The 26,926-nt window shown below is 39.5% G+C and overlaps 1 protein-coding gene across 3 annotated transcripts in view; it reads right to left on the bottom strand.

The window, feature by feature from the left end:
- Nucleotides 1–26,926, bottom strand: part of LOC149949776 (neuroligin-4, Y-linked-like) — a 213,109-nt gene that overhangs the window by 33,211 nt on the left and 152,972 nt on the right. For all 3 annotated transcript variants that reach the window (XM_090169294.1, XM_090169295.1, XM_090169296.1), the window contains exons 4-7: nucleotides 25,448–25,667; nucleotides 18,218–18,420; nucleotides 10,293–10,543; nucleotides 9,042–9,228 (exon numbers count right to left, since the gene is read on the bottom strand). In XM_090169294.1, coding sequence (XP_090025420.1) covers nucleotides 9,042–9,228; nucleotides 10,293–10,543; nucleotides 18,218–18,420; nucleotides 25,448–25,667 — 861 coding nt within the window. The remainder of the gene's footprint in view (nucleotides 1–9,041; nucleotides 9,229–10,292; nucleotides 10,544–18,217; nucleotides 18,421–25,447; nucleotides 25,668–26,926) is intronic.

The following is a 26,926-nucleotide window of genomic DNA, read 5'->3' as shown; positions in this document are numbered from 1 at the left end:
TCTAACAAGAAACCTTCACCGATAATGACATTGGTGATATCGATAGTACCGGATTTACTGGATGTGGGGCCGAGGGGTCGGACATTTGTACAAAATCCCGTACACTTCTCAAGAAATGTCCGACGAAATCGCGAAATCCCTGACCAAATTTCAAAATATCTGACCAAATTTCAAAATCTATGACGAAATCGCAAAATCTTATAAAATCCCGAAATCTTTGACGAAACCGCGAAATCTCCGACGAAACCGCGAAATCTCCGACGAAATCGCGAAATCTCCGACGAAACCGCGAAATCTCCGACGAAACCGCGAAATCTCCGACGAAATCGCGAAATCTCCGACGAAACCGCGAAATCTCCGACGAAACCGCGAAATCTCCGACGAAACCGCGAAATCTCCGACGAAACCGCGAAATCTCCGACGAAATCGCGAAATCTCCGACGAAACCGCGAAATCTCCGACGAAATCGCGAAATCTCCGACGAAATCGCGAAATCTCCGACGAAACCGCGAAATCTCCGACGAAATCGCGAAATCGCAGAGATTTCGAAATCCCGTACGCTTTTTTTGGGAATGTCCGACCCCTCGTGTGGGGCCCTAGGCAGATTTTGGTGGGGGCCTATGTAAGGAAAGCATAAAAACGCAAAAACCCGCGTGTCCTGAAGCTGAATAGAAGCACTGGTTTTTGTCATGGTGGTAACAGTAATATAACGTATTATATATTTTGGAATACTCATGAGTGTATTTCATTAAGATTTAATAAAATCAATAAAAATAATGCATTACAACTTTGTAATATATAATAATAAGTTCTATTACTATTCCTGAAGCTGAGCTTATGTCACGATAATAATGATTTTTCAAATAATAAAGCAACAGAATCAGTGAAAAAGAGATTGATTTCATCAGTGGTGGAAGCCTTCGGTTGGTGGGGGACCATAGCCAAGTGCCTAGTAGGCCTAGTACTTAATCCGGCACTGGATATCAATCTTGAAAATTAATGCTGTATTTAAGCAACTGGATGCCCTGTGCTAGGTAACCTTTGAAGGCTCTACATGAATGGGCAGGAGGGTGGAGGCTATTGCCTTACGAGACCCGCCTTTATACCAAGAGGAGGCTGAGGCTCTGTCAGACCCATCTCTGCCATTGGGCTAGGTAGGGCTAGGCCATTGGGCGCCACGCTGCGGAGGGGCACTGTCCAGCCCTTTATATACAGGGTGTTTCAAAAGGTTATGCAAAAATGTGAAGGAGTTGCAGGGGGTGAGTTGAGAAGTATGCCTGCTTTTTAACCCAATTTCCTACGAAGAGTTAAAAGAGCGCCAGAGAGCTTCAAAGTATGGCCTACTAGCCCCTGGAAGTAGGCTGCAACGAGCACAAAACCACGCAGCAGGGACTTTAAATACTGATTAAGTTTACTTTTTACGCTGGTTACCTCGATTTGTTTACAAATTTCTTTTTTACCTATTACACGAACCCTAACCTTAATGTTCCCCGCGTGTTGCAGCCTACTTCCAGGGGCTAGTAGGCCTTACTTTGAAGCTCTCTGGCACTCTTTTAACTCATCGTAGGAAATTGGGAAAAAACAGGCATACTTCTCAACTCACCCCTACAACTCCTTAATTTTTTTTGCATAACCTTTTAAAACACCGTGTATATTTATCTCAATTTAATTGTAAAGTATTCAATAAATTCCCTGCCATATGAAAAAGGGCTTCTGACATTATTAGCCTAGGGGCGCCTGAAAGGAAAAACGGCCCTGGGCACTGTCTCAACCACCTCCAAAATATCGAAAGTATATTAAGATCTTAAAATAAAAAAATTACAATTATAGACCGGCGATTTCGACCTTGAAAATAGAAATGACGACCTTTAAAATGGCGATCTCGACCTCCATAATCTCGAACAGATACTAAAAACTTATAATATAAAATAACTACTATAAACAGAGCCATCTCCCCTTCCAAAACGCGATGGTTTAGATTGGAAGTATACCCTAAACAGACAGGGTCTAATTAGTTCATTGGTAGTCTTGACAACGTGTATTTATTTCATTGGTAGTTTTGACGACGAGAAACACGCGCTGGCTACTTAGAGGATCTCTGGTTGGGTCACGCCACTAGCGGCGAGAGTTTCTACTTATAGCAAGTATCGGCTCTAGATGAAGTAGCTCTTTTTTCAACAGAAGTCGCTAGCGTCGAAATCAAAACAAGATGCTGAAGCTACATTTTGACCCAAAAGGCGGGGCACAAAAGTATGCTTCGCGTTGATTGGCTGGTTTGTAAAGTTGTCAATAGCTTCAATTATAGTAATTGTTTACAATATATTTTATATGGGATGCATAATTTAGGTTAAAGTTCACTAAGTAGAGTAAAAGTGTTCTAAATATAATACTCTATAATGGCTCTCTGATCGTCAGAGAGCCATTATAGACGATTCGCTTTTTTAATTTTAGCTTCCCATTAATAGATGGCTCCACGCTCTCCGCGAAAGTAATTTTTTTCGAAGATTCGGATAGATTCATGGCCTTCTCTAATAACAGGGGCCTTTTCATAATACAGGTGGCAATGATAGAGCCGCCAGTTGCTTTAAATCCCCATTTTATAAGTTTCAAGTGCGAGCTTCAGTAACGTGCATTACCGTTTCTTACTTTACTACGATTTTTCGCGTTTTCGATTTATTAATTAATTATTTGATTTTATACAAGTTAGATTTTTTTCTGTTTTAATTACATAAAAGACCAGCAAAGCCAGCTACCCTTCTTAAGCGCTGGCGAAACCTGTTTATTATCATCAACCGCAAATTATTTAATTAGTCAAAATATTATATTTTAATTTTCTGGTTTTCTGAAAACGAACATCCAACGTTAATCTCAGATATAATGAAAATTAAAATAATAATAATAATCAACTAAGCTAATACGCGAGAAACCACACAGGCATAAGTCAACTAGTGAAATTGCGTAGGAGGGTGGTGGTAAGCCTTCCAGCCAACAGCTCCCTACACTTTTATTAAAGTTAAAGGGAATATAACCTGAGATGTGGAACACGAACGTTTGCAGATCTGGCCGCTCTGGCCATTGACTTTATAAATGTTTGGCGGGTAATTGGAAAAATTGAAGGGGTCTTCCATAAAGATTGATTTGCAGGTTATATTCCCTTTAAAGGGAATATAACCTCAGGTATTTGGTGTGGAACACCAACGTTTGCGGCTCTAGCCGCTCTTGCCTTTGGCTTAAGAATTGTTTGGCGCCACTGTAAAGGGTAATTTGAAAAATTGAAGGGGTCTTCCATGAAGATTGATTTGCAGGTTATATTCCCTTTAACCTAAGCAAGCTTTTATGGAAAGGGGAAATCGAAGAGCTCGGGGGGAAACCCCTCTAACAAGCTGGGAGATAACTTACTAATTCAACGCGGAAGAAGTGGTTCCGAGCGCATAGACATTTATCAGTAAAACCAGGAATGTATTCATTTCAACCGTGAATATTTAGTAGTCTAGCCTCAGTCGCTAGGATGGGAGGGGTTAGTTATTATGACGTTGGTCACGCGGAGCTACTCAAAAATTGTATTGAAGGTCAACGGTTTGAAACTTGACCAGCTTTCAGTGCCATGGCTTAGCGCAAATTTTTTTTTCTAATATTTAAATAAACATCTTTCTGATTGAGCGAAAATAGGTAAGAATATTAATTTGATTAGTTCGATCGCAGCATGTGGCATTGAGTGAAAACTCGGAGTTTTCAAGTTCTCTCGCCACTGGTTTAAGGAGTTTTCCCCCGAGTACTTCGGTTTCCCTTTCCATTAAAACTTGTTGAGGATAACGGTTATATATAGTTATTGTAGGGAGCTGTTGGCTCGCGTGGCACGCAGGGCTTGCCACCACCCTCCTAACGCATTGAAACCCGGCCACCTGAATTAATGGTTTTAAAAGTCGCTGGATGACTTAGGCTTGGGTATTAGCCTAGCGGATTATTATTATTATTTAAATTATAAATTCCTTTATTTATGATTATCCAGTAATTTTGTTTAAGTACAGGTATTTTGCTAAAATAAAGAGTCATTTTTAAACGTTTTGTGGATCGAATCAACGACAAATGCCTGTCTCAGTCCTGATTGGGTCAAGTGATTTCGTAAAACGCAGAAAAGCACAGCTCATCTTAGCACCAGGTTGTAGAACGGGTAATGATATAGCTCCAATATTCATGGTTGAAATGAATACATTCAATTTAAAACTTGTCTTAATTTGTGGGGTTCCTTGAGCTGGCCCAAGGCAGTGTTACCAATGTTCGAAACTCGAAATTTCCATTACTGGATAATAAATTTCCCACGGATTTCCACACCCCAATTTAGCCCCGCCCCCAGCGAAAACCAACGGAAAACATATGCTATAGTTTTATACATTTTGCTTGTTAGGCCTAAGCAGTGTTTGATTGAAGTATTAGGTGGCGCCTATTTCATATTATTTTTAAAATCCCAAGATTCACGAAAGTACACAGTTTTCTATTGATACTCAAATTTAAAGAAAATAGGAACTACTCCTTCCGCGTTGAGTTTGCAAGTTCTCGCCCCACTGGTTACAGGGATTTTCCCACGAGTATTTCGGTTTCCCCTTTGCATAAAAAATTGTAGAGGTTAACGGTAATAGTTATTGTAGGGAGCTGTTGGCATGTAAGGCTTGCTACCATCCTCCTACGCATTGTAACCTGGCCACCTGTTTCATGGAATTATAGGTCGCTAGATAACTTGGGCCTAAGGTGGCGTCTTCGGTATTAGCCTAGCTGATTATTATAATTATTATTATTCTTAAAAATCGGCAGACCTGAAAATTCCCACAAAATCAACGTTTTTGAAAAATAATTTCCTTTTCCCCACAGAGCCAAAATGCATCCCAAAATTTACCACAATATGGGAAATTTCAGACAATCTGACAACACTGGCTTAAGGGACGTAAAATATCTCCCTCGCGCATGCGTGATATCGTAAAGTGCAATCCAATTTTCGCGTCCTTAGTCAGCTGTCTAGATTTTTCTAGAAAGGCGAATGTCAAGTCGTTATGTTAGGCGTTGGTATTTAAAAATCAAAATGGAGACGTATAAAGAAGAATGGTTAGAAGACCTTTCAAGCGTTAAAAGTGACCGGATTTCTTTATTCTTACACGAAAGAAGGACGAATCTAATATATGGGAAGGGTTTATAAAATGCGCCAAATTTCGGAGCGGAATCGGTAGAGTGTATTTAAAGGGCTAAATGTCGGAGCGGAATGGGAAGGGTTTATAAAATGCGCCAAATTTCGGAGCGGAATCGGTAGAGTGTATTTAAAGGGCTAAATGTCGGAGCGGAATGGGAAGGGTTTATAAAATGCGCCAAATTTCGGAGCGGAATCGGTAGAGTGTATTTAAAGGGCTAAATGTCGGAGCGGAATGGGAAGGGTTTATAAAATGCGCCAAATTTCGGAGCGGAATCGGTAGAGTGTATTTAAAGGGCTAAATGTCGGAGCGGAATGGGAAGGGTTTATAAAATGTGCCAAATTTCGGAGCGGAATCGGTAGAGTGTATTTAAAGGGCTAAATGTCGGAGCGGAATGGGAAGGGTTTATAAAATGCGCCAAATTTCGGAGCGGAATCGGTAGTGTATTTAAAGGGCTAAATGTCGGAGCGGAATGGGAAGGGTATATAAAATGCGCAAATTTTCGGAGCGGAATCGGTAGAGTGTATTTAAAGGGCTAAATGTCGGAGCGGAATGGGAAGGGTTTATAAAATGCGCCAAATTTCGGAGCGGAATCGGTAGAGTGTATTTAAAGGGCTAAATGTCGGAGCGGAATGGGAAGGGTTTATAAAATGCGCCAAATTTCGGAGCGGAATCGGTAGAGTGTATTTAAAGGGCTAAATGTCGGAGCGGAATGGGAAGGGTTTATAAAATGCGCCAAATTTCGGAGCGGAATCGGTAGAGTGTATTTAAAGGGCTAAATGTCGGAGCGGAATGGGAAGGGTATATAAAATGCGCAAAATTTCGGAGCGGAATCGGTAGAGTGTATTTAAAGGGCTAAATGTCGGAGCGGAATGGGAAGGGTTTATAAAATGTGCCAAATTTCGGAGCGGAATCGGTAGAGTGTATTTAAAGGGCTAAATGTCGGAGCGGAATGGGAAGGGTTTATAAAATGCGCCAAATTTCGGAGCGGAATCGGTAGAGTGTATTTAAAGGGCTAAATGTCGGAGCGGAATGGGAAGGGTATATAAAATGCGCAAATTTTCGGAGCGGAATCGGTAGAGTGTATTTAAAGGGCTAAATGTCGGAGCGGAATGGGAAGGGTTTATAAAATGCGCCAAATTTCGGAGCGGAATCGGTAGAGTGTATTTAAAGGGCTAAATGTCGGAGCGGAATGGGAAGGGTTTATAAAATGCGCCAAATTTCGGAGCGGAATCGGTAGAGTGTATTTAAAGGGCTAAATGTCGGAGCGGAATGGGAAGGGTTTATAAAATGCGCCAAATTTCGGAGCGGAATCGGTAGAGTGTATTTAAAGGGCTAAATGTCGGAGCGGAATGGGAAGGGTATATAAAATGCGCAAAATTTCGGAGCGGAATCGGTAGAGTGTATTTAAAGGGCTAAATGTCGGAGCGGAATGGGAAGGGTATATAAAATGCGCAAAATTTCGGAGCGGAATCGGTAGAGTGTATTTAAAGGGCTAAATGTCGGAGCGGAATGGGAAGGGTTTATAAAATGCGCCAAATTTCGGAGCGGAATCGGTAGAGTGTATTTAAAGGGCTAAATGTCGGAGCGGAATGGGAAGGGTATATAAAATGCGCCAAATTTTGGAGCGGAATCGGTAGAGTGTATTTAAAGGGCTAAATGTCGGAGCGGAATGGGAAGGGTATATAAAATGCGCCAAATTTCGGTAGGGTGTATTTGAAGGGCTTTAGGTCGGAGCGAAATCGGAATAGTGTTTTAAGACGGTAATATTTCGGAGCGGAATCGGTGGCATATTTAACTTGGTGTTTCGGAAATGGATAGGAACAGTATGACTAAATTTGGTCTCTGCAGCTCTCTAGTTCCGAGTTTTCACCCAGAGCCAAAAGCTGGGATCGAACACGGCTGCGTTATTGATTGATCAGGAAACCTATTCGGTAAACATTCGAAATCCAATGTTCGATCGAAAACTAGATTTCAAACTTTGAGATCTCGACGAATGGTATTCTGTAAAGATTTCGAATAAGCATAAATCAAAGCAAATTGTTGAAGTCGATCTCGACATGGTATAGGGTATCGAGATCGAATTCATGTTCGATTTTGACAAAATAGCCCCCAGATCTGATACCACGAGTTACGAATTTTTCCCTGCTCACCTGGTAATTGGTCTGTGTAAAAGGAAGTTTTTTGATCTCATTGGATGTCAAAATTATTGCCAGATAAGTTTAATGTCCCATTTAGATCTCAGACGATTGTAAAATAACTATCTTCAGAAACAAAACTAGTGTTTATAATCGACAATTTTATTTTACAATTCGATAATTTATCATAATTTGGACGAAGTAAGTTCAATATTTACTTTTGACAGGCTTCCAATTTTCAATAGGCCTTAAACAAATAATTTTTTCTGTTCTTAGCCAGGATAATTATGATTTATGTTGTCATTGGCGAAACAGACTATCATTAAAAAAGAATTAGCTGTTTTGAGAATGAAATGGTTTATCTGAAGAACGGATCGAATTCAGCTGGGAACAAACAAACGCAGTATTGGGCCGAAATCTTCATCATGGAGACGTGGAGTTACCTGTTTGTTTGGTCTCATTTTCTTTCATAGGTCCTTGTATATTTATATCTTATGACATAACTAATATTTGTCAACACCAAATATACAGGTCCAAAGAATATACAGTATACTGATTGGCAATGAAAGGTTTGACGGTCACATTGTTTGACGGAGTTCACTTTTTGGTGATAACTATAACCATACAGCAGAAAAAACCCGAAAATATATCCTTAAATCTGAAAGCTTTGATTAAAATTTCCGAAACTAAGACTTAGTACTCTAAGTCTATAAAATAGCTTTAGCTTACCAAGTTTAATATTGCTTGAGTTTTCAGTAAATGACGAACTTGATTACAGTTAATGAAATGATATTATACGGAAATAAACGTTACAAACCAAACCAAACAAATATCTGGTAAAATAAACACATAACTTAAAGACGTATAAATTATGTTCATATTAGAAAATGTATTTAACGAAATAAGGGAGGCTAAATGTTTCAAAGCAGCTGAATGCTCTGCTGTGTAGGACCTGGATGGCTCAATAGATGTCACTAAAAGGAGACATCCCGAAGTGTAACCACCGATTTTGTTCAAACTCGGGAGATTGGTAGCCCTTCATGTATCATGGAAAATCCTAAAGGGAATTTATTCAATGAGCAACCGTTTTGCCATGGCAACGAAAAATGTTTTTGACAACACAAAATATTAAATTTTCCCATTGAAAATAACATGGGATTTTGACCTCAAATTGATCAAAAGTTGATCAGTTTTGATGTTTTTTTTTGTCAATTTGTATCTATTTTTTCTATTTTTTCTATTTTTGGCATTTTCGAATTTTTGAAATTTGTTAAAATGTTTCACAGGGGGGGATAGGAATCGGTCTGAATCCCATGTTATTTTCAATGGGAAAATTTAAATTTTTTGTTGTCAAAAATATTTTTCGTTGCCATGGCAAAACGGTTGCCCATTGAATAAATTCCCTTTAGGATTTTTCATGATACATTGATACAGGAAGGTCTACCAATCCCCCGAGTTTGAACTAAATCGGTGGTTTACACTTCGGGATGTCTCCTAAAACCCGCAAAAATACTAAGTTTTTCACATTTCTTTTATCTGAATTAGCTTTCTTCATCCTTCCTACATGAAACATTGTTTAACAGTATCTTAGCAGGTGGCGCCATCTAGCACGGACAAAACCATTAAAATTGTACCTCTAATGGCTTTGTTTTAAATGCTTAAGTCATTGTATGCAATTGGTGATTTGGTTTGTTGTAAGCACCAAATGAGCCTAAAGTGTACATACCGTTCGTGGGACTTCCAGATCCAACGATTCTTTCGGCAGCCATGGCGTGCAGACGGCCCACCAGAGTGATGGGGGCCACCACCAGGGCGTCTCCCAGCGCGTCCGAGGTGCCGTCCAGGATGGTCAGCGGATGTTGGACCGGCTTCGTCCAGTCCGTATACTCATTTACGATGGTCAGGAAAATTTCCTGGAAATTAATCGATAATATCCAATGTCATTTGTAGTATTTCCGAACGATTCTAAGTTAAAAATTGATTTATCTGACTGAGCAATTAATTTCGATAGAGCAGATCTTAGATTATTTGCATTTACGTTAAGATACTATCAGATCAGTTGATATGGGTCAAGATGAAAACCAGGTAGTTTAAATCATACGTGTTGATTTTCTGGACCATTTTTTGTTATAATAGAGTTAAATTGGAAGAACTTCATGGTATTATTAAAATTTGATTTTATTAAAATCTTTTCATTTTAAAAATTGCAACAATTTTAACTCTACGAAGTTTAATCTCGAAACTAAACTGACTTCATAGTAATCTGACAAACAGAAGGCAAACAGGTTTCAGATGCCTCACAGCAACAATGAATTCTAGGTAACTGAGAATATCTTTGCGCAATTATAACCTCTGCTTTTGTGATTTACGGGCGATAGTGTCCGCCAACAGGGAGATAAAGCCTGTGGCTACGAGGAGGCAGTCTGTCTTACCCTTTTGCTAAGAAAACATTAAGAGGAGAAAATAGAGGAGCACCGAATTCATATCTCAAATGAATACTAAACGAGAGGGGCGCCGGTTTCCTATCTCTAATGAACACTAAACGAGAGGAGCGCCGTATTCCCATCTCAAATGAACACTAAACGAGAGGAATGCCGGTTTCCTATCTCTAATGAACACGAAACGAGAAGAGCGACGGATTCCTATCTCAAATGAACACGAAACGAGAGGAGCGCCGGATTCCTTTCTCAAATGAGCACGAAACGAGAAGAGCGCCGGATTCCTACCTCAAATGAACACTAAACGGGAGGAGCGCCGTATTCCTATCTCAAATGAACGCGAAAATATAGGTGCGACGGATTCATATCTCAAATGAACACGAAACGAGAGGAGCGCTGGATTCATATCTCAAATGAGCGCGAAACGAGAGGAGTGCCGAATTCCAATCTCAAATGAACACAAAACGAGAGGAGCGCCAGATTCGAAATGAGACAAAAGTACCTCGGACAAGAGGAAGGTCATTGTATTTTAATAGTACCTGAAGATGATGAGTGAAGAGGTTTCGGACCAAAGTCCTCAGCAAGCGGTCCCTCCTGGATTCGTCAATGCCGATCCTCTCCTCCTGGGCTGAGAACTGGAAGTAAGACTCGACCCGAGTGGTCCCAAAGAGCAGGTCGTAGTGTCCGAACCAAGAGCTTCCCTGCGTCACCCAGCTGTGTGGCGACGATGACGCAGCCGCTTGAGGCATTCCATCGTTGACGCCAAAATTTTGACGCAGTCCTCCACGCACTAGATCACAAATGAACAAAAAACATCTCTTTATCAGCGTGCCACCTCAAATAAATAACCATCCAGCATGGGTAGTAGTATCCTACTACTGAGTACTGATGGTCGTACCTTAGACGCAAGCCACTCAACCCAGCAGAAGGTGCAGCAATGGGTGGACCAATCCCCACTTCGCACACAGCAGTGGGAGTAAGAGTGGGTGCTATAGCCACTCTAGCCGACACCGTACCTACGTAGGTAAAGAGTCAGACCCTTTGGAGAGAGCTCCTAAAGGGGAACGACGGGCACACAGTGGTCCACATAACCCGGCACAGCTAGCACCGGATATCCCGGTGGGCTCCAAACGGCCGGGTAACAGGACTACCGTGCCCTCACACGGAGTCCTGCCGCCCCAGAGCAGGCTACCCAATCCGCCAAGGCGGCCAGTTTACACGGACCCTCTCCGTTAGCCTAAGCCGAAGTTTAGTTTCCAGCCCAAACCTGACCAAAGTCGGAGGCTCAGATAAGTTTATTTGATCAGAGCTGACATCTCCCAGTGCGCCACCGCCCTCCCCGGTAAAGCCACAAGTTATTGCACACTCTGACCCATTTAGGGCCTCGAGGCTGGAGCACGCATTCCAAAAGCAGTGGCGTCGCCGTAGTTAGTGACATCTAGGAGCAACAAACACAAGGAGAACACACCAAGGAGCAACAACACAAGGAGAACACACCAAGGAGCAACAAACACAAGGAGAACACACCAAGGAGCAACAAACACAAGGAGAACACACCAAGGAGCAACAAACACAAGGAGAACACACCAAGGAGCAACAAACACAAGGAGAACACAGCTAGGAGCACCATTCACAAGGAGAATGCCGCTAGCCTTTAATTACGCTAACGCAGTGTTGTGCACAAATTTATTTGGACGAACCTTACACTGAACGTTTTACGGGCGGGGGGGAAGACAATTTCCGAATTTTCCTCTTCCGACGGCAGCAGGCGCTAAAGGGTCTAACCAATGAAAAAATTACGCAAGAAAATGCACGACTTTTGACGGGTTGCGTTCTCCTTGTGTGGGGTGCTGCGTTTGTTGCTCCTAGCTGACACCTGGGCTGCGTTCAACAACCTTCGGATTCATTCCCGATTATGCATCAGAAAAACCGTAACAGTTGTTGAACGATTTTTGCTTCTTCCGGTTATGACGTCACCATAGTTATAGGAAAGCTATCATAAAGGTCACGCGCACGTAGAAAATTTTTCTGCTTGCCGCCATTTTGATTGATTCATTTTTAAACGGTTTTGAGCGTTATGGCGTTCAACAAGCATTCACGTCACGATAAGCAACCAGACAAAAACTGGAAGTGTTTTAATTTATAGATTTGGAAATGTTTGAGCAGAGTAGATATAAAATGTGTATAGATGAAGCTAACTAGTTGTCCATATCTCAGAAAAATCAAAACAGAATTGGTTGATTAATAATCGTATGTTAAGTATAAATACATAAATTCTTCTCTACATTTACCCCAAAAAGTGTTTAGAAAAGGCAAATAAATACATTTCTGACAGTAGATGGCACTTGCGCAGATATTTGAAATTCAACGGATTTGCCAAGCGAGAACGGAAAATATCTTTTTTTGAAATTTCTTTTGACATGAGCGTGTGATTGAGACGGTATATTCCCATTCGATCGAAATCCCATTCGACCGAATTCAATATGTTTCCGAAATATAGCCCAAAAGGCGGATTCGGTTCATTGGGACCTTTTGTTTTGTTTTTTACTTTTGCCCCGAGATATAGCAGGGTACGCAAAAAACGTTATGCCTAAACAAAATTGCTACAGGTGTACTAACGGTAAGGTTAGGTTAGGTTAGGTTAGGTTAGTCTCTCACTTCCCTAGGGCAAAATTGGGCTGTAAACCGCACAATTGGGGTATTTTCGATCGATTGGGACTCAATGTTAAATCGTTTTCGAACGAATGGGATTTTGGTCGAATGGGACCAAAGCGATTGAGACATATTCTAGCTGTGGTGGCCGTGTTTTTAAAATGCACTTAATCTTGATTTAATGAGATTAAATGTATTAAATCGTGTTAATTTTTTTATTCCGATTTAATCTTTTAAGTTTGATTTAATCTTTTAAACTTGATTTAATCTTTTAAGTTTGACTTAATCTTTTAAGTTTGATTTAATCTTTTAAGTTTGATTTAATCTTTTAAGTTTGATTTAATCATTTAAGTTTGATTTAATCTTTTAAGTTTGATTTAATCTTTTAAGTTTGATTTAATCTTTTAATCTTGATTTAATCTTTTAATCTTGATTTAATCTTTTAATCTTGATTTAATCTTTTAATCTTGATCTAATCCTTTAATCTTGATTTAATCTTTTAATCTTGATTTAATCTTTTAATCTTGATTAAATCTTTGAATCTTGAAATAATCTTTTAATCTTGATTAAATCTTTGAATCTTGATTTAATCTTTTAATCTTGATTTAATCTTTGAATCTTGATTTAATCTTTTAATCTTGATTTATTCTTTTAATCTTGATTTATTCTTTGAATCTTGATTTAATCTTTGAATCTTGATTTAATCTTTTAATCTTGATTTAATCTTTGTATCTTGATTTAATCTTTGAATCTTGATTTAATCTTTGAATCTTGATTTAATCTTTTAATCTTGATTTAATCTTTTAATCATGATCTAATCTTTTAATCATGATCTAATCTTTTAATCGCAATTTAATACACTTAATAGTTAGTGTAGGGAACTGTTGGCTCGCGTGGCATGAAGGGTTTGCCACCACTCTCCTACACATTGTAACCCAGCCACCTGAATTAATGGCTTTAAAAGTCGCTAGATGACTTAGGCCTAAGGCGGTGCCTTGGGTATTAGCCTAGCTGATTATTATTATTTTTATTATTAATAGTGTTTAAATCGATTTAATCAAGATCTAATTTTTGGAATATAATTATTTTTAAATCGTGATTTAATCTACCACGCACGAGCAAATAAGTTCATGTGGCAAAGGTAGATGTAATAATCAATTATAATGTAAAAATTAGAAAAAATGGACATCAATTAAGATAAACTTCAATTCAATTCAACCGTGATTTAATCTGCCTAATCGAGGTCACGACTCCAGATCACGTGACTCAAAGAGCCAATAGAAACGCACGAAACTAGCGCTCTTATTTTTTTTAATAAGTGCTCCTCTAGAGAGTTCTGAGTAACAATGCGATCCAATTATAGCGCTTTGTTTAGTTTTAATTAAAAACAAATATTTTCGCATTTGAAATGAATAACTGCGTGAAAGACCGTAAAACCTAATATTTGTAAACAGTTACAAATTTTGTATTGCCTTAATTTAAAAAAAAATTACTTCTTTTTACCGCCGCAGTTGTTAGATGTGGGGTGAGGAAACAATATCTTAAAATGGCATTTGCACCCGCAATTAGCTCGTTGCGCGCTAGCCGACATCATACAAGACTTTCTTGCCCTATTTACTTTGGCGGCTTCGCAATGAATTATGGGGCTGACCACGTTATATTCGCCATACGACACCATCTAATAATGGGAAAACGCCGAAACTAGGTTTTGTTTGGTTAAAGGTTTTTGCTTTTGCGGCGTCCAGTCAACTCAAAGTCTCGCGTTCAACTTCGCTTCTTTTTCGTGTCTTTCTTAGGACAGTTTTACAGGCGTCGAGTATAAGGTTGGTTTTCCTTTTTATAGTATCCCCGTAATGTCCTTCATCAAAGTTATAACAAACATCGTCTTTCAGGACAGCCCTTTTTTTGGTGTTTCAGATTTCTTTCGTCTCTCGTTTTTATAATATTTGTTTTCGGTCGCTGTTCAGTTTTTTCAAACCTGTTTTGTTAGACTTCAGCAGTTATAGGCAAACTGTTAGTATCAAAAGTCAAAATTTCAGCCAGAGATTCCAACAGTAGACCGGTTTCGCCCTTTTGGGGCTCATCAGTACTGTGTAGGAACTCTGGCTTTACTCGGAAATCTGAAGATATCAGTAAAGCCAGAGTTCCTACACCGTACTGATGAGCCCCAAAAGGGCGAAACCGGTCTACTGTTGGAATCTCTGGCTGAAATTTTGATTTTTGATATAAATATCTTAACGTTGGAATTCAACGGAAGCCCGACCATGCAATAATTGGTGAAGAGTTTCACTATAAATTGCAATGGACTGTTCACATGTAGGGCACTCTGAATGTTTATCTAACTGTTAGTGCTTCCAACGGCCAACCGTTTAGATTATTCAGGTCATAATTCTCGGATATAAAATAACAATCAGCTAGGCTAATACCCAAGGCACCATCCTAGGCCCAAGACATATAGCGACTTTATTTGTCTTTAATTCAGATGCCCCGGTTACAATGCGTAGGAGGGTGGTGACAAACCACGCGAGCCAACAGTTATCTACACTTACTAATACCGTTAACCTCTACAAGTTTTTATGGTAAGGAAAAACCCTGAAAAAACGACTTTAAACAGTGAGGAAAGAACTTGCAAACTATACGCAGAAGGAGTTGTTCCGAGCTTTCACCCAGTGTCACAAGCTGGAATCGAACCCGGCTCCTCTTACTGCGAGGTGAAAGTGCTAATTACTATTAATTCATATTAGTTTCGGGGTTTAAACAATCTGTTTTTCATTTTGACCTACATCAACTGAAATAATATCTGAAGGTAAATAAAAATAATCTGATTTATGCAAAAATAATCTGATTTATGACAATCTGATTTATGACAAATAATCTGATTTATGAAAACTAATCTGATTCATGACAAATAATCTGATTCATGACAAATAATCTGATTTATGACAAATAATCTGATTTATGACAAATAATCTGATTTATGACAAATAATCTGATTTATGACAAATAATCTGATTTCTGACAAATAATCTGATTTATGACAAATAATCTGATTTATGACAATTATTTTCTTGCAACTATTATCTGATAATCTGTTGGAAGTACATTAAAACATATTTGTATTCTGTATACGATGGAGGAAAGAGTTTAGGATAGTGCACTGGATCCGTATCCAGGATCGACTGAAGCGCCACGCAGTATCCACCGTATCAATTAAAAAAAGTCATTGTGTTTGTATAAAATAAAACGCAGATCCTGTTTAATTAGATCGGGATATAAAACATTTTTGAATGAAAAACGAAATAATTTACGTAGACCAAATGTTTTCCCATCCGAGGTTGTGTTAATTTTCCCTAATTTGCCTTTGTTTCCATCTCTAGTTCAATTTTCGACTTTTATTTGATATCTCGACCACTAGGGGATGCTACGGAAACACTCTACAGCTTATGGGCTAAGATCTTTCTACCATCATGAATTTATTTATATACACCTATATAAATAAATTTATACTGTTCCCAACCTCCAACCAGTCGCGTAGGCAGGACTTTATATCCCGACTCACGTCATTGGCACTATTGGATAGCGGAAACTAGTCCACGTTTACAAGGAGAACAGTTCTCCAATTGACCATAGAATAGCCAATGACCACTCAGCCCTACTGTGGCCTACCAAGATAGATTCCTCTTTGGATATTCACAGACCAATTGGCGAACGTCATTTAAGGTGTCATAAAAATCAATAATCTTAGTCATGTCTCAACGACCGCCACATAGTTGTAAGGCGATCTATGTATGATCTACATTCTTGATTTAATATGAATAAATTCATTATCCCTAGGAGGATGGAAATACTGGAGGGGAAATATGGGATTCATAGTCCTGGCAATGAGGGGAATTCGGACATAAGATACTAGAGACACCTAGCGGACACCGTAGTCAAAATTTCGTCCGCGTGTTCGTTGGGACTTGGTTAGAAATGCGTGTCGGTTTTAAAATCTTGTTAAAGATTTATTTATTTTGTCTTCAAATTAAATAAACATCTCCGAAATTAGTTTCGTAGAATCCCGGTAGAATATTCGGGTTTCAACTTGTACAAAAAATCCTTGTGAATAGAATGAAAAGTAGGCAAAATTTATAGAGACAAACAATTCCGCCTATTTTAACGATGGCGCTACGCTCGTATGTCCGAAATTGTATAGCTCTCGCGTTGCCGAAGCTAAAACAGCGAGTCCGTGATGGGGGAATACAAATTTCTGTTCCAGGTACGCAGTATTATATTCCTAGATTATCCGATGGAGTGTGTAAGGCTGCATTACCACCAGGAGAAATTACGTCGAATGTAAAACTTAACAAGTATTTTCAAATTCATAGGTTGACCCCTGTTGCGTAAAAAAATGGATGACATAAACATAACAGAAAATTTTAAAAGAAAAACTCGTTATCTCACTGAATCAGTGAGGTTCTTTGAGAATTTAAATATTACTGACGAAATTATCTTGTTCATAAATTCGAGTATTTTTCGAGTCAAGGCTTAAACTCGTGGAATTGGTGTCGCATGTTCGATTCCTGATTTTTGTAATTCGCTCTATACCAAACCATGCGCAGAGTTATTCCTTGATTATTGAAAACTATCTAATTATATAAGGTAGTTAGGTAATTATACCTGGTCCAGATTCGCAATATTTAAATTCGCCACCTAGCTATTTTGCACCTACAAATGGTAAGATATCATTAAGGGGGAAGGCCCTTGGTACGATATTACAAAGGGGGAAGGCACTTGGTACGATATTACAAAGGGGGAAGGCACTTGGTACGATATTACAAAGGGGGAAGGCACTTGGTACGATATTACAAAGGGGGAAGGCCCTTGGTACGATATTACAAAGGGGGAAGGCACTTGGTACGATATTACTAAGGGGGAAGGAACTTGGTATGATATCCCTAAGTGGGAAGGCACTTGGTACGATATTACAAAGGGGGAAGGCACTTGGTACGATATTACAAAGGGGGAAGGCACTTGGTACGATATTACAAAGGGGGAAGGCACTTGGTACGATATTACAAAGGGGGAAGGCACTTGGTACGATATTACAAAGGGGGAAGGCCCTTGGTACGATATTACAAAGGGGGAAGGCACTTGGTACGATATTACTAAGGGGGAAGGCACTTGGTATGATATCCCTAAGTGGGAATACAATTGGTACGACATTACTAAGGGGAAGGCACTTGGTACGATATCACAAGTTATGATATCCCTAAGGGGGATGTAATTTGGTATGATATCACTAGGTACACCGAACTAGGTACCCACTAGGTATAATGTCGTTAAGGGGATATAGGTGGGGTGGCGGAGTGGTTAGCACTTTCGCCTCGCAGCAAGAGGAGCCGGGTTCGATTTCAGCTTGTGACACTCGGTGAAAACTCGCGTTGAGTTTGCAAGTTATCTCCCCGCTGGTTAAAGGGGTTTTCCCCCAAGCCCTTCGGTTTCCCCTTCCATTAAAACTTGTTCAGGTTAACGGTAATAGTTAGTGTAGGGAGCTGTTGGCTCGCGTGGCGTGAAGGGCTTTCCACCACCCTCCTACGCATTGTAACCCGGCCACCTGAATTAATGGCTTCAAAAGTCGCTTGATAACTTAAGCCTATGGTGGTGCCTTGGGTATTAGCCTAGCTGATTATATTATTATTAACTATTTAAGATGTCACTAGGTATGAATTCAATTAGCCCAACGTGGCTTATAAGAACTGAGTTTGGGATCTCCATGGTGAAATCAAACGCGTTGAAATGGGACCAAACCCGTAATTACGGGACTACTCACTTGATGCCGACGTGACGGAAGACGGCTCTTGCTGTTGCTGGAGCGACATCATCTGCATGGCGTGCGTAGAGGCTTGGGGATGTTGCGGCATGAGCGGGTGCAAATCTGGAGCCTCTCGAATCCCGGCAGCCGCGTTCATCAGCAGCAGTGGTTCCGCCGGAAGTACGATGCCGTCCACCGTCGGACCGAACGCCGTCAAATGTCTACGGACAGAAATTTCATTACCATGACATTCATTATATTTGTAAGGTTTAATTTGTCTGTCTTGGTATTAAGGTATTTATTTCATATTGCTTAAATGGTATATTTAGGTCCATGTTTCTGCCACCAAGTTTAAAGCGGGTGTCAGCTCGACGTCAAGTAGCTCTTTTTTCAACAGATGTCGCTATCGTCGTTATCAAAACAAGTTAGTTAAGCTACATTTTTACCCAAAAGGCGGGTACTTATAGTTATAGGTACCCCTCGCGTTGATTCGATCGTTTGTAAATAGGCCTTTCTATAAAATAACGTGGCCTAATTGTTTACTGTTTTTTTCTAACTTGTACAATGCTTCCCACTAAAGAGAGCTAATGAATTCGTCCATAGTTTTGACTGCACAGTTTCAAGAACAAGTTGGGCAGTCGTAGCGAATTTATGGAAACGCCTATTGGTCAATGACATAAATTACAGTAATTTTAAACAATATTTTTTACATGGGATATATAGTTTAGGTTAAAGCCCACTAAATAAAGTATAAATTGTCTAAATATAATACTCTACAAAGGCTCTCTGACGACGTTATCATTGGCTATTTTGAATTTAACTTCCTTTGCCATTAATAGATGGCACCACGCTCTCCACTAAAGTCGCTTTTTTTCGAAAAATCGGATATGGGCCTTTCCATAATACAGGTGGAAATGATAGAGCCGACAGTTGCTTTAATAGAGACTAAGGCGACTGGTGCAGTGGCGCTAGCTACGTTAGTTATCCAAGTAAAATATTGTTGTACTGGATTAAATTTCAAATTTATGGTGGATCTTTTATTATCACATTTTCGTCACCAGGTTTAACAGAAGTTTGAAGTAAGTCGTGAATTTTCGATTGAGTATCGGTGAACTAGGGAAAATTAATAGCAAGTGCTAAGTAACCAAAAGTGATTTGACTAACTATCATACAAATAATAATAACTCATTAAAAAAGTATACAATCTGATAGTTAATCAAAGACATGCACATTTTTGCCACTAGGAACCGAAGACGTTCCTCCAAGCTTAGTGGCCAAGATTCGTCACAAGAAGATTCTATGTAAACTAGGGTAAAAACTCGTATCTGTGAGAGAGGCCGGATTAACACTATTGGGGGCCCTGTGCCAAGTAGATTTTGGGTCCCTTAAAAAAATTCAGACCTTATTTTTTTGAGTTCAAATGATAATATTAAAAGAAATGGGAAAAAAAGTTATTTCGAAGACGGTGGCCCCCTAACCTTGGTGGCTCCTGTACCATGAAACACTTGGTACATGTCTTTATACGGCCCTGAGGGGCTAACCTCGGGGGCCCCTGTATCATGGCATACTTGGCACATGCCTTAATACGGGTATGGGGGGCTCTAACATCGGGGGCCCCTGTGCCATGGCACATTTGGCACATGCCTTAATACGGCCTTGTCTGCGTATACCGAAGTGCAGATTTGTCCAATGGGAATTTGGAATTTAAATACAGCCTAAACAATTACTACCCCTAATTTCACAAATCACTGTAAACTGCATTTAAGAGATCCATACACATTTGATTTTCCTCTGTAGCCTTGAGACGAATTTTGAAAGAGTAACGTGAAGGGAATTCTGAACGGTTTTTATTTAGATAACACCATAAATGTATTCATATACACCCATGAATATAGAACGTACGTGGATCGCCTTACTACGATATGAGTGTCGTAGAGCCAGAACTAAAATTATCGATTGCTATGACGTTCTCAATGCTTCACTCCAATTGTTCCGAAAAAATAGCCAATGAGGAATGAGCCTATAGCTAAGACATCAACAACGCTCTCTAGCCACCACTAGATCGAGTAGTTATTGGCTATTCTTGCTAGAGAGGGCAAGGCAACTGAATATATTTAAAGGCCAGACACAACCAAGATTTAGTAATGTTTAAACTTTGTAACTAACACTAAAATAAGGCAGATTTTAAAGAAATATTTATTAATTCCCCGTTCCTACACCTCTGTGTTACAAAATGCAACAATCCACGTTAGTATGCTACACAAATGGTACGTAGAAATTTTATAGAACTTTGATTGGAAACTTACAACTCTATACCGTAAAATATAACGAGATTTGGGTAAATTTTTAATATATACGTTTATTAAACCTTTTTTTTTCTATAAGAACCGTACACTTTCCATAAACTTCAATAAGCTTTTAAAGAAAATATTTATAAAGGTAGCTTGAATTCGAATAGCGCATTCCATCTCTATTACTATCAATGGCTCTTTTATTTCTAGAACATCAAACCTAATCTACGGTCTGTCTGGAGCAGTTTGCAAAAAGCTCGCTGGTCGAAATAGAGAACAATTACTCGAAATAAGCAGTTACTGCGACGAAAATAAAGTGGACAAGGCTAATAATCGATTGACGAAATCCATTCAAATTCCAGATGGCAAACAGCGATTCGAAAGAGCTGCAACATCGGGTTAATGACCAGGCGTTCCTTCAGGATGTTTATATTGGTCGATTTGACAATTCTCTTAACAAATATTTAATAATGGTTTTAACCTACGCAAGTATTATCTCAGGTCAAAGCTCTGGCCGTTTGAACAAAGACCACAGGGAGGCTATTCTAAAAATCGTGGTCCTTCAAAAATGACAATGCGCGTGGACAGAAAAGGCTACTATCGAATTATGAAACTAAAGTATTGGTCAAATTCAAAATCGTGGTGATCTGTAATGTCGGTTTGAGTCTATTTGATCGATTCCCAAATGATCGAACGGGTCCCATTTGATCGAATTTCCATTTGATCGAATTGCATTTGATTGAATGGCATTTGATCGAACGAAATTTGATCGAAAGCTACTGTAGGGTAAAACTACTAGTTTTTGGGAGTAAATCGAAAAGGCAACGGTGCATACGCACCTACGGCGCGCGTACATCAACCTAACCTAACCTAACCTAACCTAACCTGACCCTTTTTATTTGTATCAAAAACAACGGGCCGTTATCGTCGATGTCATAAAAAATTCCATCATATAGTGTATTATGTAAAAATTTCTTCATCTTTGTGGCTTAATACAGTTAAAGCAATGAATTATTCCATCATTATTCCTTCTGCACTTCATATTGACATTCGGTAAAATAAAAACATAGCAACTGGTACTATAAATACTTTTGAATTCGATCAAATAGTATTCGATCATTTGAAGGTTCGATCTTATGAAACAAATGACAAATGGGATTCGATCAAATGGAATTTCGATCAATTGCAACGTATAATGATCGACTGTCGATCACATTTTTCGATCAAATGGACCAACACCGTAATGTCGACGTAAGTGATTTTAATGAAATACTTCGATATACGGTCGATGGTGCCGATTTAAGTCTTGGACACCAAAAATAAACGCGTTTAGTTTATGATTTGACTCCAATATCGAATATAGCATAACACAGTGCATAGAGTAAACCACTCACATAGAGTGGAAGGCAATCAGCGAAAATTGTTAACACTTTTCGTACGCAACGTCTTGTTTTCGAGGCGTGAAATAAACAAGTTGGCCTTAAGGTAATGTACAATATCTTGATAAAAAAGTAAGTTTATACTCTAAAAAATGTAAAAACAACAGCATCGCTCTTCGGACTATATTTATTCACGCCTCGAAAACAAGTTGGCCCGTTAGTTTTAATGTTTCATGCTCTTCCATGGGGCCTTCCACTCAATGCGAGTGGGTTACTCTATGACACAGCGGTTCCCAAAAGGTTCGGCGGAAGGGTCACAGGGGTTCCTTGGAAGGGTCACAGGGGTTCCTTGGAAGGGTCACAGGGGTTCCGCGGGATTTCGCAGAATACGCAGCGCGGTCCTCTTTGTTTGTGTCAAAGTGTCTTTTAAGATAAGTAAAAGAAATGAGTTGGGGTTCCGCCAGAAATAGGTGGATAATTTAGGGTTCCATAGCAAAAGAAAAAAAATTGGGAACCGCTGGCCTAACATACTGCCAATACTTAAAATTGAACTTACTTACTTCGATATTTCGATATCCGCCCCTTCTCCACATGCGCATTACCATTTTTGACGGATCGATAATTTTTTTATTTTATTTTATTTTTTACGGAATAGCCTTCCTGATACTATTTGGCTTTTTCATTATTAAACTACTATACCAAATAAATGATTTATTGCGAGTGTATTTTGATTAGTCCTTAAGGGGTCAAAAATTCGATATTTCTTAATTAAAAAAGCTTATTTACTTAAAGCAACTGTCGGCTCTATCATTGCCACCTGTATTATGACAAGGCCCCTGTTATTAGAGAAGACCATGAATCTATCCGAATCTTCGGAAAAAATGACTTTCGTGGAGAGCGTGGAGCCATCTATTAATGGGAACGGAAGCTAAAATTCAAAATAGCGAAACAATAACGTCGTCAGAGAGCCGTTATAGAGTATTATATTTGGACCACTTTTACTCTATTTAGTGAACTTTAACCTAAATTATACATCCCATATAAAATATATTGTAAACAATTACTATAATTGAAGTTATTGTCAAATTTGCAAACGAGCCAATCAACGCGAAGCATACTTTTATGTCCCGCCTTTTGAGTTAAAATGTAGCTTCAGCATCTTGTTTTGATTTCGACGCTAGCGACATCTGTGGAAAAAAGAGCTACTTCCCCTAGATCCGACACTTGCTTTAAGGGGTCAAAAATTCGATATTTCTCAATTAAAAAAGCTTATTTACTTAAATAGATATTACACTAGGATCTGTCAAGAAAACATTTTTAACTTAGATACTTCGTTATTTTTATAACAGGTATTTTAGCTTTCAATATGAAACAAATAATTGCCTTATACATTCCAATTAAATTCAATAGATTTAGGGTTTTATTAGATCACCGTATTTAAAAAAAATAACATATTGCCTAATACTAGGGCACGTTCAGTAGCAGTCAACGGGAAAAAACCCGATGGATTTGATATTTTCCACCGATGAGCTTTTTCGTCATAATGACGTCGTAAGTTGCTGAACGCTTTTATTCAGTCAAAAGTGTTTTTAAAATGACGTAGCATTTATAGTAGTTTTACGTCAGTAATGACGTCAGTCATCGGAAAAACCGACTCATAGAGTAAACCACTCACATAGAGTGGAAGGCTATCAGCGATTAACACTTTTCGTACGCAACGTCTTGTTTTCGAGGCGTGAAATAAACAAGTTGGCCTAAAGGTAATGTACAATATCTGGATAAAAAAGTAAGTTTATACCAAGAATGTATTTATTTATACCTAGGGAGAAAGTCTATGCCGAGACGGTTTTTAGCCTTTTTCTCAATCCACCCGTTGGTCCCCCCAGTACGCTCCTCCGCTTAAAATAAAACGAATAGTCCCGGTATTTCATTGGCTGCTTAAAATTTACGTCACCTAACGCGATGGAAATCAAACGCCGGTGACGTTTTGTCTTTCCCCCCGCGCGAGACGGGGGAAAGGCGTTCAACGTGCACGGCGATTGTCGCAACATAATCATTCTTCCTAAATATTAATAAATACATTCTTGTTTATACTCTTAAAAACTGTAAAAACAATACCCTCGCTCTTCGGACTATATTTATTCACGCCTCGAAAACAAGGTGGCCCGTTAGGTTTAATGTTTCAAGCGCTTCCATAGGGCCTTCCACTCTATCCAGAGTGGGTTACTCTATGAACCGACTCTTCCAGCCGATGACTTCGGTGAGTAACCGATGACTATCGTGACGTCAAAACCGGAAACGCGAAAAATCGTACAGTAGGAAACCGATGTCAACGATTACTAATCGATGAGTCCGATGAGCCTGCTGAACGTACCCCTATTTTAATAGTGAATTCCTTATTTAATAGTTTCGTGTCTTCAAAACCAATACTTCTTATTTAAAAAATAATCTTAAGACATTTCTTAGCCTTTTTGAGACAAACTATATTTTTACAATATCAATGGAATATCTTTAGAATGCTCCACTTTTCAAGGTATTTGCTTTGAAAGTACGGTGTTCAAAATAACTTAAATATTATCTACGGAAACTCTTGTGAATATTTTTTCTTTAGAAACATTTTAAGAATACTATGAAGGTTATGGAGCCAATAAATAATCTTCGCAGTTCCCAATGTTATCTTTGTAATTTTCATACATAGTTCCAGAAGAAAATAGGGGAAGTACGTATCTGTAGCTTTGAGCCGTAGAAGTCGTCGTGTGACCCACGAAAACGCCTTTTTACGCATAATAAACCAAACTGAAAAAGTAGTTCTACTTTTGTTTTGATTCAACACGGCTATAATCGACGAAAGCAAATACGCCTTAACTCAAATAGCAGAGAATGAGAAGGGCAATATGTTACAATTGTTCAATTTAAGAAAAATGACTTTTTAAACGATGTATTCATCCGCGATTTCCCGCCAAACCGTTTTGGCGCGAAAATTCGTGAAAAGTGACGCCTTTCCAAAGCTGACTAGAAGCGTACTTCCCCCTATTTTCTTCTGATAGTTCTAAGCACTATGTTTAAAACATGTCGTAAACAACCGTTTAAAAAAAAAACAATAATTTTAAATTTATAAACTGCTTTAAGCATGTTTTCTTTTGGTCTAAATAAGCCCCATTTCTCTATTTTCCAGAAATCGAACCACCTTAAACAACCCTTTTTGGAAATGTCTACAAGAATGTTGAAATAATTTTGTTTGGTTTAACTGCCATTGTACCGTATTACAAATGGCTTGCGGAGGAACAAACATTTAGAGCGATGCTTTAAGGGGTTCCCTTTAAATAGTTGTATCAACGGCAGATGGCGCCATTCTGTGAATAAATGCTTATTAATTTACAAAAAAAACTACCTCTAACACTATTTTAACCGTAAAAAGCTGTTACAATTTTCGAAGTTTTTAGACTTTCAACGTGTCAGACTGCTGTTGCCATCTGGTAATACTTCGGGTATTTAAAAATAGGCCTCTTATGGCATTACCCTTGGCGAAAGTGTCTTCTCGCTTTTGAAAAATGTGGCTATAACGAAACTGTACTGACCTGGGAGTCAAATGTTGTTCATTGAGCGATCCTTGAGCAATGTGAGGTTTCAAGAGGTCCTCCACAGGACGCTGCCTCAGGCACTCCACGGCAGCCACTCCGTCGTGCAGAGGACAGCCCAGCATCTTCGCTAGATGGCGCGCGTTGGCGGGCGCTTCTCTCGCTATCGCCCAGGGGCTCAAGGCCGACCCACTCTGAAGAATGGCTCGATGAAACAGACCTGTCCAAAGGTTCAAGCAAAAGTTCAGACGAGGAGTCTAGAGATTCCTTTTATATTAAAGTGCTAAGAGAGACAGAATCCTCGAGTTCAATTCCCCAGATGCGCAACACACACAAATCTTCATAGCCGCCATTTTTATCATAATGTGGAAGATATGTACAGGGTGTTTCAAAAGTTTATGCAACACTTTTAAGGAGTTGTATGGGTTGAGTTGAGAAGTATGCCTGTTTTTTCCCCATTTTCCTACGATGAGTTAACAAAGCGCCAGAGAGCTTCAAAAGGTGGCCTACTGGCCCCTGGAAGTAGGCTGCAACAACCGCAAAACCAAGCAGCAGAGAAGTGCGAACATTTAAGTTTGGGTTCATGCGATAGGTAAAGAAGGACTTTGTAAACAAATCCAGGTAACCAGAATAAAAAGTAAACTTGAACAGTATTTAATGTCCCTGCTGTTTGGTTTTGCCTTTGTTGCAGCCTACTTCCAGGCGCTAATAGGCACTCTTTTAACTCATTGTAAGAAAAAGGGAAAAAAAGCAAGCATACTTCTCAACTCACCCCCTGCAAGTCCTTGATAATTTTGCGTAACCTTTTGAAACCCCCCATATATATATATTTAATAAAAGCACTTGATAGTCGTCGTCGTTCGAGCCTCAGCCTCAACTCTCTCACAAGCAACGCGCCTAGGATGGTGCAGGCTGCGGGTGCTCTTATTATCACTCTTTGAGGCAGGGGATATTTTCAGCCTCAACTTTCTACTGTCGGAGTTTACTGACCAGATTTTTGACCACTCTAACCGGCCATCGCTGTAGGTTTCTTCTCTGTCGTTATAGTGCCGGGCCAACATTATCACGCTATATTGACTGAGGTTTTTTCTGTCCCGGTAGGCCGCTCTCAAATTTCGGGGGGAATTTTACCCACTCCCCACATCTGAGCGCCCACTGTGGTGTGTTCCCTTTTCAAAGGTTTGCCTGGGCTAAAACTGACAGTCATGACGGTATCAAGTCGAAGGGGATGCTGTCGGAGGCTTTCACAGGGCTAAAACTGACAGTCATGACGGTATCAAGTCGAAGGGGGTGCTGTCGGAGGCTTTCACGGGGCCAAAACTGACAGTCATGACGGTATCAAGTCGAAGGGGGTGCTGTCGGAGGCTTTCACAGGGCTAAAACTGACAGTCATGACGGTATCAAGTCGAAGGGGGTGCTGTCGGAGGCTTTCACGGGGCCAAAACTGACAGTCATGACGGTATCAAGTCGAAGGGGATG

This window comes from Leiobunum rupestre, chromosome 3, assembly GCF_980474605.1.
Source record: "Leiobunum rupestre chromosome 3, qqLeiRupe1.1.hap1, whole genome shotgun sequence".
In the NCBI taxonomy this organism is placed as follows: Eukaryota; Metazoa; Arthropoda; class Arachnida; order Opiliones; family Sclerosomatidae; genus Leiobunum; species Leiobunum rupestre.
Note: the sequence above shows the minus strand (reverse complement) of the source record. Positions and strands in the feature narration are given on the sequence as shown.